General features: G+C 40.9%; 1 protein-coding gene across 1 annotated transcript; it reads right to left on the reverse strand.

Annotated features, from left to right (window-relative positions):
* Window positions 1-5,195: 5,195 nt before the first annotated feature.
* LOC126758634 (probable cytochrome P450 309a2) lies at window positions 5,196-13,312 on the reverse strand. Its single transcript, XM_050472982.1, has 8 exons — window positions 13,044-13,312; window positions 12,774-12,912; window positions 7,062-7,172; window positions 6,895-6,996; window positions 6,189-6,611; window positions 5,989-6,112; window positions 5,661-5,924; window positions 5,196-5,531 (listed from the first exon to the last, which is right to left on the reverse strand). Exons 1-8 carry the CDS (start codon window positions 13,310-13,312, stop codon window positions 5,368-5,370), a joined length of 1,596 nt encoding a protein of 531 aa, XP_050328939.1. The 3' UTR covers window positions 5,196-5,367.
* Window positions 13,313-14,352: the final 1,040 nt, after the last annotated feature.

Genomic DNA, 14,352 nt, shown 5'->3' on the forward strand with positions numbered 1-14,352 from the left:
CTTACACTTTTCTGCCTAAACGCTACATATAATAAAACCTCTCTTGTAGTTTTACTTATTACACAAATTTTTGCTTATTAATTTGAAATAGGTGGCAATATTACATTTTTCTGTTTTTTTTTTTGAAGCTTTATTGTACGACTCCATTTATTCATAATTTGGGTTCCTGGTGATATGAACATTTTCGGCAACGAAAATGCTGACGAGATGGCTAAGTCACGAGCCTCTCTAGACGAATCCAAGGCAGAGACAATACCATGTCCGCTAGGAGCGATCAAGAGTTACCTCAATACGCAACGTAGAATAAATGGAGATCTACAACTAAATGCAACATAACTAAACAGATATGGCCAAGATAAGTTAGAACAATAACCATAGACCCATTTCGGGGCACTGGCCATTTGTAGAACATGCGTTAAAAATGGGAATGCCCAACTAAAGCACGTTCCGTAGCTGCAAACTCGAGCGAAGCAAGGAAACTTCACTTCCTCTGTGAGTGCCCAACTTTATCACAAATTAGACATCGAAGTTTGGGAATCCATAAGTTAACAAACCGTGAATAACTATTTACAAAAATAATAACAAATATGTGAATATGGAATGTGATATCAAGATAAGGTTTTGATGGTGTATCAAAATGGCGATAATGGAGCCTGGAGGCAGCATTCTTACCTACCTACCTAATACACTTTCTTAACCGTACGATCTCAGCCATCACTATCTCTTCTCTCTATATATTCACAATTTTGCTTGCCAAAAATCGATAGATTTTACCACCTTTACGCACTTTCACTACAAAAACCACGAAAAGAAAAGAAGAGAATTGCATAGAATGAAATCAAATCATGGCCAATCTTTAATTTGCCTTCAGATCATAATTTTTTCTGCTGCATAGTTTATAAGTTGCAATTTCCTTTGCTTGTTGACGTCGAGTGAAAAACTTTTGAAGGAAAGTGATTGCAATTTTTGTTTTCGCTGCAATTTTATGCGCAGTTTTTTGCCGCACTCCTTTCTGCCGAACATTCAAATCAACGTCACTGAGTGAATGACACTTGAACATGAAATTTGCATATCATGATAAATTGAGCCATTAAAAACTGGCAAGGCAAATAAAAAGCGGAGAGCTGAGTGGATGGAAAAATTGTAACAAGACTTTTTATTGAGCTCTTGAAAGCGGCGAATGGATTCGAAAGGTACCACAATGCTGTATGAAATATGTATGCAAGAGCTGAGGAAGTAAAACATAAAGAAAGCTGACAAATGAAAAAATTAGAATTTGCGAAGGAAACAGAACAATTTTTGAAAGGTAATACAAATTCATAAGGCTTTCAGTGGCGCTGAGCCAACAACTGGAATAAAATGTAAAATATTTGGAACTACCTAACCTAATACACAAAACTCAATGCATTTGAGCAAAATTCGAAATTGTTCGCATTTTGGGTAGACAAATGAAAACTTGTAAAACATGAAACATGAAAAACGATGTCTCAAAATGATTGTAAAAGATAATTTTTACTTCTAAGTTAAGTTCTTAAGAAAATAAAGCTTGTCTTGTAGATATGTAAAAATGTTAACAAGTCTGCTTTAATTTCCTTTAAACAGTTGATTTGAAGAAGCTTCTAGAGTTTTGTCTACAGACCTGGTTTTATATTCGCACGGAATATGACACCGTTGCGCCTTTCCCAAAAACTATTTTGGAAGTGTTTTTCGCTGCCGAAACGAAACCAATATCAACACGGTTCTCTGCTCCATAAACTCGAGTTTATTGTTCACTATTATTGCTGTGATTTTTACTGTTCATTGGGGGCGTTTTTTATGTAGCGGGTTCCAAAGAATCGTTTCTGGCCACTCACAAGTGAATGGCGATCAGAGAACGTTCCTTACTTACGTGAACTTCTACACATGACTCCATCCGCCTTATTGCTCTGATTTGTAAGATTTAATAAACTCTTTGTTTAATTTCTCTTACCAGCTTTTACTTGAATTGGAAAAAACATGGTGGAAATGCAAGAGAGGTTTTCCATTTACTTCGCGACTGGAAAATATAGAAAGATCTATCCGATTACTTACTGTTGGGGTCCATATCTAAATGAGGTAAGATCGGAAAAGTTTAATTTTATCGAGACGCGTCGAGCGTTTCATACCTAAAATATCCACCAAAATCATTTAAGCCGACGACGAGCTCTCTTTGATATTTTCATCAGTTGAAGAGGTCATTTAGAACGAGGCATGTCTTCAACGATTTCTCGACCGCCTTTGAAGCCTTTGTACCACTTATAGTCCTGTGTTTTTGAATCACCATAAGCTTTTTCCAACATTCGATTTGATACCATAAATCAGCATGACGAGCTGAGTCGATAGTCACTCAGTGATTGAGATATCAATCCGAAAATTTGCACCTGTTCTTTTCTCACAGAGAAGCTGCTTATTTGTCGGAAAGCCCGATATCGGACCACTAAAGCTACTATAGCTGCCACAAACACTGAACGATCGGAGTCAAGTGCTTGTATTGAAACTTTTTCATTGAATGAGACATCTTCACGAAATTCGGCATGGATTATTCCCTAAGGCAATTGCTCAGATGGAGCCCCAATAGCACATAACTGATTCTGGTGTGGAACCTTTTGAATTTTGCGCGGAAGATAACGTTTGTTTCCTGTTTTAGTTGCCTTTGAGTCGTTATTAGACTTCTGTGACCACATTTCAAATCAACCTCCATACGAGGAGGCCTTTGAGTTCTCCGGTCTTCTTTCTAAATGTGAGAAAGTATACAAATGATAAATTAAACGATAAATGTATAAAATGGCAAAGGCCTTTGTTTTCATTCAGCTTTTGTGACAAAGGACTTGTATTTTGTATTTTCGTGGTTTGACAACAATTGTCTCATTACTCACTTAAGCAGCTACTTTGGCAAGTGATAAAAACTTAAAAACGGTCAATTGTAAACAACAAAAGTTGGTCATTCAGCCGCAGCAAGGACACTCAAACTACCACCGTTACAATATATAAGCCACATAGACAGTCTCTCTGCGTTTCGCCTCTTAGTTATATACATATGTAAAAGTGTGGGTATTGCGTGGTCTGGTTATCTTCTCATTGTGAAGCGGAGCTTTTTACTAATTAAGCTGACCACAATTAGTCAAAGTTAATTGCCTGAAGGACGGCCACAATGTGTACGTAAGGACAACGATTAGCCGGCGCAGGATCGAACAACCGAAGCAGTGAAGTGCAATTTTCGAGAACTCGCATGAAGACAAAGCGAAAGTATTATCTTCTATGCTGGATTTAAGTATCCATGTTTGTGTGGCTGAGTACATAAGTTCCTCTGTCGATTTACCTTTCGTGTGTACACATTTCTTTGTGTTTTCACAGCCTGCGACTGGGGTCATTGCGCATTGAGTTCCACGGTCTGGCCGCCTGCGACAACTTCGAACATCGCTCAATGCTACATCTGTGACGTGAAGAAGCGCTCACCGCCTGCACCGCACCGCCAATGACCAGCACTGATTGTGACTTTCTTGCGACATTTTTTCAACATTCTTCCGATTTTTTATTATTATTGTGTGCTCTCTCTTTCTTGGTCCTTCTTCTGTCTGCGCTTATTTAGTTATTGGCACGGCAGAAGTTCGCCTGTCCTTTTGAATTATCCAAGCAGCTTTTACGCTAACCCAAGCGCACACACTCGCAATCTCTCTCTTGTCTAACAACAGCAAAAACAACAACATCTAACTGTATGTTTGCGCTGATTAACACGATTGTGTAATGCTTCTGATAGAATAGAACCCACCGCCCGCCTGTCTGTCTGTCCTTCCATCTGTCTGTCTCTGCGCTTGCTAGACCAAGTAGACAGCGCCAGAAGTATGTGTGTGTGTGGCTGTGTGTGGCAGCTCGTAGTGTCTCTAGGTGGTGATGGTGGCTTTTTATTAAGTTTGCCTTTGTATATGCTCAATATTGCATGTGACATTTGTAAATGTCAGTTTGTTGTCAGCAGTTTCATTATTGGAACTTGGCTTGTTTGCCTCTCACTTCACTTACCGACACACAAACATACCGTCGAACAGCACGGAAGGGCGACGCATTGAGGGTGAGATGTCGCCCACATTCTGTGTCAGCTGTTGCCCTTATTGTTGTTACAAAACATGGCCTTGTTGTCGTTGTTGTCGCGTTTGCTTACAGATTGTGGCATATTCAAGCGAAAATTCGTTATTCCTAATTCGTAATTTGTCCTTTTTATTATTTGGTTGTTGTTGTGTTCTCGTGTGCGTGTTGTTGTGTGTGCGTGCGGTCAGTCAGGTGAAAGTTCGAGTTGCGAATACTTTTGAGTGACGAAGTTTAATGAAAATGTCATTGACGCCAAGAGCAATTAATTAAATATTGCAGTCGCATTGTATTCGTAATTGTGTTTGTATCCGTGTTCATTTTGTATTGCTTCAAGTGTGTGTGCGCTGGAGCAGCTTTTTTAAGGGTCCAATTACACAAATTTGTTGTTGTCCAAATACACATAGGGTTAAGACTAAAAAGCGTCAAATATATTGAGCTGGATATTTATCTCAATATTTTCTGAGATGCGTTAAAGTACTTGAATGATCTTTTCATGGCTGTAAGAAGTTGTTTTCAGAATTCATTCATTTTAGGCACCGACCCTCCCTTGGTTTATGCATGTTTTTTTAGGTTTAAAGTGGAATTTGGAATACATGTACCACTCTATGGACCCTTGAAAGCTTCCAAGAAGATCCGATGTTTTCGAGCCAAATTTTGTTTGCCGATGAGACCCATTTCTGGCTGAATGTGTATATAAACATCCTAAATTGCCTGAAGAGTTTCAAGAGCTGCCATTTAATATAGAAAAAACAACGGTTTGGTGTGGCTTGTGGGCCGGTGGAATCATCGGTCGATGCCGTTGAAAACGTAACCGTCAATGGAAACCGTTACCTCGCCATGCTAACCGACTATTTGATGCCTGAAATTGAAGCTCGTAATCTCATCTGCGCAACATTTCAAACAGATAATCTTCAAGAAATAAATGCCAAAGAATGTTCTTTCGAATGATAACAACTCTTCCCCAATATACTTAAAATTTCTGATCATTTTTTTTTTGTTTTTTGCGTAGGGAACCTCTAAATTAATCACCTTTTAGTGGTAAAGCGGCATATAAAAACACTATAAAGCCACTTTTTTTCAAAACGAAGATTAAGTTTATAAAAAAAATACATATTTTCGTAGACATGATTCACCGTATAAAACCTGAAGGATCTATTAAAAAAAATTAATAAAAGTCTGAGTTCAGCTGACAGTGTACACTAAACATTGACCATTTATACAGTAGCATACTAAATTTATTGAACCTACTTCTCAACTTAACAAAGATTACAGCCTCTCATACTCTAACCAAAACTCGCCATCAATGCCCACTATAAACGTGGGCGAATCGTGTCGCTTTTCAGGTATTGTTTTTGCGCAACATTTAACACGATAAGACTTGAAAATTTCCACGAGACAAGCCTTGACCTCCATCGTAGCCAAATGTATTCCTGAAAAAAAGGTTGAAATCTCTTATTACTCCGGAGTATATAACTTGAGATGGAACTAAAAATGTTGATGACAATTTGATCCACAAAATTGAGTTAACCGATCAAAAAGTTGCTAAGGTAGACACTTACCCGCACATATACGCGGTCCACTACCGAATGGCATGAATATGCCCTTTTTGATCAGGTCGACATGTGCCGCATTGTTGAAACGATCCGGATTATATTCCGATGGTTTTGGAAAGTAATCGGGGTTATGGTGATAACTAAATATGGGCACACTGACCACATCGCCAACACGAATCGGTATGATATGGCCGTCACCGACATCAAGTTCCGTGGGTTCCGTGCAAATGCGCGCATAAAAGGAGACCACGGTGATCAAGCGTATGGATTCTAGATAAGAGGCGTTGTCTTTACCATGCGATATGCAGTGGCGTTTGCTTTCCAATGAACTTACCATGAAAACATTGATCCAAATAAGGCAGGCTAGACAATTTTTGGTAGCTCACAAAGCCATCCTCTTCGATATTCTCCAATATTTCAGCACGTAACTTCTCCTGATATTCCGGATGATGCGCTAACTTTTTGCGGAAAGCAAATAAATTTAAAAGTTTTTGAATTTATGCTATAAAAATTAAATTTCGTGCCATAACTCACATAGAATATTGTGTGGAAGAGCACTGTGGCCGAGGTTTCATAGCCATTCAGCATTGTGGTCAGTATATGCCCGACCATATCGTCGTGTGTTATACCCTTCTTTTCCTGCAATTGTCGCAGATGGTTCAGGAAATCGACTCTACTCTGACTATTTGTATCCTTGGCTCTCAGCTCAAGGGCATCTTTTGTGAGTTTCGAAAAGAAATTATTGGTGTCCTCCGAGAATAAACGCTTTTGTGCAAAACGACGTAGCCAAGGTAATGGTAATAACTTAAAATAGGTGTCCAACGAATTTACAATGAACTGCAACCATTTGGCCTGCATTTGGAGATAAATGTTTGGTTCATCTGGTTTGGCAAGCGCATTCGTTTCAATGCCCCACAGAAACTCGCCCAAAACGTTCGAGGTAAAGCAGAAGCCGAGCTGTGGGGAAGGCAATTAATATTCATTTGTGTTTAGTTATGGGGGAAATAATATTGAGTTAGATTATCGTTGGTAGGCTAAAATTTTACGCTGTTGAGGCACTGAGTTTAATTATTCCTCGTTACATCTAAATGTTAAGTAATCCCCATTCGGTTTTAAAGACTGCTTTTAATGTCATATAAATTGGGTTACTTTTTAGTTACTTAAACTAAACTGTGGTAGGAATGGTTTTTTCTCTTTGGATTTACCATTATATGGAAGTTTTTTTATATTTTTTGCTTACATTTTTGGTTTCTATGACCGCGTTGCCTTGGGCAGTTCTTTTTTCGAGATATTTGGATAGTTTCTCTGCACAGCCCTTTAGGATTGGATATGCCGCATTTAGCTGGAAAGTAACAAAAACATGAATTTGTTTTTATATGAACATAAAATAAATCTGGCTGAAATTACCTTATTTTGCGTTAAACCTGTAACAAGATCGGAACGTTTCGTTTTCCATGAATCGTCACTGGTGAAAAATGGACTAAGCGCAGCCAGTTTGTCCAATTTTCTGTCATAAATCTATTTGAAGTAATGGAAAATTACAATTTTTAACACCTTATAGTATTACTTTAGTATTTTTAAATATCGAATGATTTAATATACAATCAAAAAAATTTTTGCCCTTTGTACGAAAGAGTAAAATTTTCTTAGTTCATGGGTATCATTGGTTTGAGCTGTATGAAATGGGACTTGGATCATCTAAAATCCGACTGAGCTACCACTTATTGAGAAAGAACTAAGATCGCAAGTAAAGTTTTCCGTTCGCCAGGTGAAAAGGCATCGAACAAAAACGTTGTCTAATCGCTGTCGATTGCTGTAAAGGAACGGATAGGCGTGTGCCCCTAAATAAAGTTTCAAAACTTAAATTGCTTTTTAGGAACACAGTGACGAAAAGCTGATGACGATATAATTACATATGGTTCAAAACTACTGTAAATAGCTTCCTCAAATTGATTCAGTTCATTGATTGGATTTGTCATGGATATTTTTTCGTTTTTTAAGCGGAACTACTTTCTCTACTTGCATGTTGTTACTTTCTGTATAATCGGAAATTACTTTCTGAAACAACGTGAAAATTAGTGAATGTAGTTCCTAAAATGGATAGAGTCATGTGTAGAAGTTCACGCAAGTAGGAAAGTTCTCTGATCGCCATTCACTTGGGAGTGGCCAGAAACGATTCTTTTACACTTGGCTCAAGCAGCTCACAACTTCCGGTCTTTGACCAAGTATCCTCTGGGTAGCCTAAGAACATCCGTTCGAAGGCGAGCTAATGTGAGAAGGCGAAACATCCCCTGCTTAGGGTTGTGCGCTGGGTTTGGGACCCGCCACGTAAAAAACACCCCCAATGAAAAGAAAGCGACAGCCTCGGAAGAGAAACCCCCTTTTGATGACGACCATGGCAAACGAAATAAGGACTACGAGATAAGGGCATGCACCTGGAATGTCCGGACCCTTAATTGGGAAGGTGCCGCTGCCCAGCTGGTTGATGTCCTCGCGAGAATAAAGGCTGACATCACCGCCGTCCAAGAAATGCGATGGACGGGACAAGGACAGAGAAGAGTAGGTCCTTGTGACATTTACTACAGTGGCCATATAAAGGAGCGCAAGTTTGGTGTTGGATTCGTGGTGGGAGAGAGACTCCGTCGCCGAGTACTATCATTCACTCCGGTGAATGAACGTCTAGCCACAATCCGCATCAAAGCGAGATTCTTCAACATATCGCTGATTTGCGCCCACGCCCCGACGGAAGAGAAGGACGATGTGACCAAAGATGCCTTCTATGAGCGCTTGGAGCGCGCTTATGAGAGCTGCCCCCGCCACGATGTCAAAATCGTGCTTGGCGACTTTAACGCCAGGGTGGGCAAAGAAGGTATATTTGGCACTACGGTCGGTAAATTCAGCCTCCACGACGAAACATCCCCAAATGGGTTGAGGCTGATCGACTTCGCCGGGGCCCGAAATATGGTTATCTGTGGTACTAGATTCCAGCACAAGAAGATACATCAAGCTACCTGGCAGTCTCCGGATCGAAAAGCCACCAACCAGATCGATCATGTTGTGATAGACGGAAGACACGTCTCCAGTGTACTAGACGTGCGTACGCTCCGAGGTCCTAACATCGACTCGGATCACTATCTTGTTGCAGCCAAGATACGCACCCGCCTCTGTGCAGCAAAAAACGCACGTCAACAAACACAAGGAAGGTTCGACGTCGAGAAGCTGCAATCACAACAGACAGCCGAACGATTTTCTACTCGGCTTGCACTCCTGCTCTCTGAGAGCACTCGTCAACAACTCGGTATAAGGGAACTGTGGGACGGCATTTCAAATTCCTTACGTACAGCTGCAACCGAAACCATTGGTTTTCGGAAAGTGCAAAAGAACAGCTGGTACGACGAGGAGTGCCGTGTCGCAGCGGAGAGAAAACAGGCTGCCTACCTCGCAACGTTACGATCGACCACTACACGTGCGGGATGGGATAGATACCGAGAGTTGAAGAGGGAAGCGAGACGCATTTGCAGACAGAAGAAGAAAGAGGCCGAAATGCGTGAGTACGAAGAGCTTGATAAGCTGGCCGACAGGGGTAATGCTCGAAAATTCTACGAAAAAATGCGGCGGCTTACAGAAGGTTTCAAGACCGGAGCATACTCTTGTAGAACCCCCAAAGGTGATCTAGTCACTGATGCCCAGAGCATACTTAAATTATGGAGGGAACACTTCTCCAGCCTGCTGAATGGCAGTGAACGCACAACACCAGGAGAAGAAGAACCCGATTCCCCAATCGATGACGATGGAGCAGACGTTCCATTACCCGACCATGAAGAAGTTCGAATAGCAATTGCCCGCCTCAAAAACAACAAAGCGGCAGGGGCCGACGGACTACCGGCCGAGCTATTCAAACACGGCGGCGAAGAACTAATAAGGAGCATGCATCAGCTTCTTTGTAAAATATGGTCGGACGAAAGCATGCCCAACGATTGGAATTTAAGTGTGCTATGCCCAATCCATAAAAAAGGAGACCCCACAATCTGCGCCAACTACCGTGGGATTAGCCTCCTGAACATCGCATATAAGGTTCTATCGAGCGTATTGTGTGAAAGATTAAAGCCCACCGTCAACAAACTGATTGGACCTTATCAGTGTGGCTTCAGACCTGGAAAATCAACAACCGACCAGATATTCACCATGCGCCAAATCTTGGGAAAGACCCGTGAAAGGAGAATCGACACACACCACCTCTTTGTCGATTTCAAAGCTGCTTTCGACAGCACGAAAAGGAGCTGCCTTTATGCCGCGATGTCTGAATTTGGTATCCCCGCAAAACTAATACGGCTGTGTAAGTTGACGCTGAGCAACACGAAAAGCTCCGTCAGGATCGGGAAGGACCTCTCCGAGCCGTTCGATACCAAACGAGGTTTCAGACAAGGCGACTCCCTATCGTGTGACTTCTTCAACCTGCTTCTGGAGAAAATAGTTCGAGCTGCAGAACTAAACAGAGAAGGTACCATCTTCTATAAGAGTGTACAGCTGCTGGCGTATGCCGACGATATTGATATCATCGGCCTCAACACCCGCGCCGTTAGTTCTGCTTTCTCCAGGCTGGACAAGGAAGCACAGAAAATGGGTCTGGCAGTGAACGAGGGCAAGACGAAATATCTCCTGTCATCAAACAAACAGTCGTCGCACTCGCGACTTGGCTCTCACGTCACTGTTGACAGTCATAACTTTGAAGTTGTAGATAATTCTGTCTATTTAGGAACCAGTATTAACACCACGAACAATGTCAGCCTGGAAATCCAACGCAGGATTGCTCTTGCCAACAGGTGCTACTTCGGACTGAGTAGGCAATTGAAAAGTAAAGTCCTCTCTCGACGAACAAAAACTAAACTCTATAAGTCCCTCATAATTCCCGTCCTGCTATATGGTGCAGAGGCTTGGGCGATGACAGCAACCGATGAGTCGACGTTACGAGTTTTCGAGAGAAAAATTCTGCGAAAGATTTATGGTCCTTTGCGCATTGGCCACGGCGAATATCGCATTCGATGGAACGATGAGCTGTACGAGATATACGACGACATTGACATAGTTCAGCGAATTAAAAGACAGCGGCTACGCTGGCTAGGTCATGTTGTCCGGATGGATGAAAACACTCCAGCTCTGAAAGTATTCGACGCAGTACCCGCCGGGGGAAGCAGAGGAAGAGGAAGACCTCCACTCCGTTGGAAGGACCAAGTGGAGAAGGACCTGGCTTCGCTTGGAATATCCAATTGGCGCCACGTAGCGAAAAGAAGAAACGACTGGCGCGCTGTTGTTAACTCGGCTATAATCGCGTAAGCGGTGTCTACGCCAATTAAGAAGAAGAAGAAGTTCCTAAAATGGCAATTAGCCGTCCGAAGAATAACAAATCGACGGGTGCCGATGGATTGCTGGCCGAGCTATTCACACACGGCACACGGAACTGATAAGGAGCTTGCATCATCTTCTTTGTAGAATGTGGTCAGACGAAAGCATGCCCAATGATTGACATTTAAGCATACTCTGCCTAATCCACAAAAAGGAAGACCCCACAATCAGCGCCAACTGCGGTGAGATAGGTCTCCTAAACATCGCATGTAAGGTTCTAAAAAGCGTATTGTGTGAAAGATTAAAGCTCAACGTCGGCAAACTGATTGGACTTTATCAGAGTGACTTTAGGCCTAGAAAATCAACAACTAACCAGATATTCACATGTGCCAAATCTTGGAAGCTGCTTTTGACAGCACGAAAAGGAGTTGCCTTTATTCCGCGATGTCTGAATTTGGTATCCCCGCTAAACTAATATGGCTGTGTACATTGACGTTGAGCAATCTCAAAAGCTCCGCAGGCTCGGGAAGGAACTTCCTAACAGACAAGGCGACTTCTTATCGTGCGACTTCTTCAATATACTCTTGTAGAAGGTAATTCGATCTGCAGAACTTAGTCGAGCAGGTATCTTCTTCTATAAGAGTGTACAGCTGCTGGCGTTAGTTCTGCCTTCTCTATAATGGATAAAATAGCGAAGCAAATGGGTCTGGTAGTGAAAGAGGGGGAGACAAAATATCATCATCAAACAAACACTCGTCGCACTCGCGAATTGGCTCTCACGTCACTGTTGACAGTCATAACTTTGAAGTCGTAGATAATTTCGTCTACCTTGGAACCAGCGTAAACACCACCAACAATGTCAGCCTCGAAATCCAACGCAGGATACCTCTTGCCAACAGGTGCTACTTCGGACTGAGTAGGCAATTGAGAAGTAAAGTCCTCTCTCGACAAACAAAAACCAAACTCTATAAGTCACTCATAATTTCAGTCCTGCTATAAGGTGCAGAGGAATGGAGGGTAACAACAACTGATGAATCGACCTTGCGAGTTTTCGAGAGAAAGGTTCTGCGAAAGATTTATGGTTCTTTGCGCGTTGGCCTTGGCGAATATCGCATTCGATGGAATGATGAGCTGTATGAGATATACGACGACATTGACATGGTTCAGCGAATTATGAGACAGCGGCTGCGCTGGCTAGATCATGTCATCTGAACGGATGAAAACACTCCACTTCTGAGAGTATTTGACGCAGTACTCGCCGGTGGAACCAGAGGAAGACCTCCACTCCGTTGAAGGGGTCAGGTGGAGAAGAACCTTGCTGCACTTGGTATCTCGAATTGGCGCCAAACTGCCAAAAGAAGAAACGATTGGCGCGCTGTTGTTAACTCAGCTATAGCTGCGTAGGCGGTGTCTACGGCATTAAAGAAGATGAAGAAGTTTGTAAGTTCGGGTAAAAAGCTTTTTTTTCAAAAAATTTGTTGTTTTAATTAAAAGTTCTAAATTTAGAATAGTTAAAATAATTAATAGCCAGCTTTGGCCATTGAGTACTATAGAAATCATGTTATATTATGTTGGTTAAGTTCATCGAAGAAGCATTAAGTGATCATCTTTCATTTCTTCGCAGGTTAGGTTTTTATTATCTTTATCATTTTTATGACTTTTTGAAGCAAGTTGACAGCAAGTTGTCTTCATATGTTCACTTTTTTCAATATTATCATTATTTCACATAACACGGTTGAATAATTGAAGTACGGCTAATATCTGACGCCAACTTACCCAATTTGCAGCTAAATTGCCGCGAAACTTGCCAAAGTTCTTCACCAATACGTCCTGGGCCAATTGTGGGTCGAGGATCAGAATTTGTGGATTTCGTGTCATAAAGACGCCAATAGCGCGATGAGTCTTCTTATATTTGCTAAAAAATGTAACAAAAATTTTAATTTAAATTGAATTGGTGCAGACCTCAGTCTGACTGTTATCTGTTATGAATATGCTAACTATTTAATTAATTATTAAAATTTTCCTACATCTTTAGCTTCTGCTTACCTATAAATCTCATCAGCTTCATAGACAAGTGGTTGATTGCCGGTTATCGCGCTTGGAAAATTTCCCAAAAATATATTTGGCTTTGGACCGTCCAAGCCCAACTTCTTAAACACACCATGATGCCAGGTCAAATATTTGTAGACTAGAATAGCTAGCAGCGCCAAAGTGACCAGAAGCGCTTCCATTTTTGTACTAACCTCAGAGAAATTTGGAACGCATAATGAAATGTTCTTATCAGCATAATAGCCCATAGACAACAACATAACCATCTCTATAAATAAACATAAATTTTTATGTATGTATGCATGTGCATTATTTCTTTTTATTGATAACTCGTGCATTTTGCTTATAGAGATTGTAAAATTGTATTGAAAATTATGAAAGTCATCCATTTGGGTGTGAGCGAGAGCCAATTTATCTGTGAATATATTATAGTGCCTGGTTTGATTTGCTTAGCTTAGTAAGTGATGCAGTGGGTCAAGCCTTGAACCTGCTGAGGTTGTTGAACCAAGTATTGGGAATGACTTTATTCTGTAAATATATTGAAATCTAATAGCAGTACAAATATAGTACATAGTTTTCAAGCATTCGGAGATTATCTGAAGGATCAGTGAACACCATTTTGAAAGATCATTTGGGCCCAAGAAAAGTGAAAGCACAATTGGTTTCAAAATCACTTATTTTTTCAAAAAACAACGTCTCGTTAACGTCTGTGAAACAATGCTTTCCGACTACCAAGATGTCATGAAACATATTATTACTGCCGATGAGTCCTGGATCTATACTTATCGTATCGGGACAAATGTCAGCCGGAGCCGAAAAATGATAACGCATCATCGCATATTGCTTTGATTCTTCGTGAGTTTTTCGCCAAACTTTCAACCAATATCGACATACATAGATTTTGAAGAACAAATTAAGAATTTTAAAATTGTGAACAAAGTCTTACTATTTTGTGCTCATAATAGTATGTGGACATAAGTACACCCATAAGTTATCTTAATCACTGCTCAAATCGGTCAACAAATTCGTTAATCTTTTATGTTGTTTGCTGCTGAATCTCATTTTCGTCGCAGGCCCAAACAGCCCTAATTCGCATCGATACTATCTAGAATTGATTCCATTTATATATATTAGCAAATAGCCTACTAAAATCTGCAGGAAGCATCCAAAAGAGCTCTTTCGGACAAAAACATAAAAAATATACAAAAATGTTTCATAAACAACGCAAATTACAGCATTGCCAAACGCTGGTTTCAATATTTTCAGATTTAGAACCTTCGTCAACATAAAAAAATATACAAAAATG

The sequence above is a fragment of the Bactrocera neohumeralis genome, chromosome 5 (genome assembly GCF_024586455.1).
Source record: "Bactrocera neohumeralis isolate Rockhampton chromosome 5, APGP_CSIRO_Bneo_wtdbg2-racon-allhic-juicebox.fasta_v2, whole genome shotgun sequence".
In the NCBI taxonomy this organism is placed as follows: Eukaryota; Metazoa; Arthropoda; class Insecta; order Diptera; family Tephritidae; genus Bactrocera; species Bactrocera neohumeralis.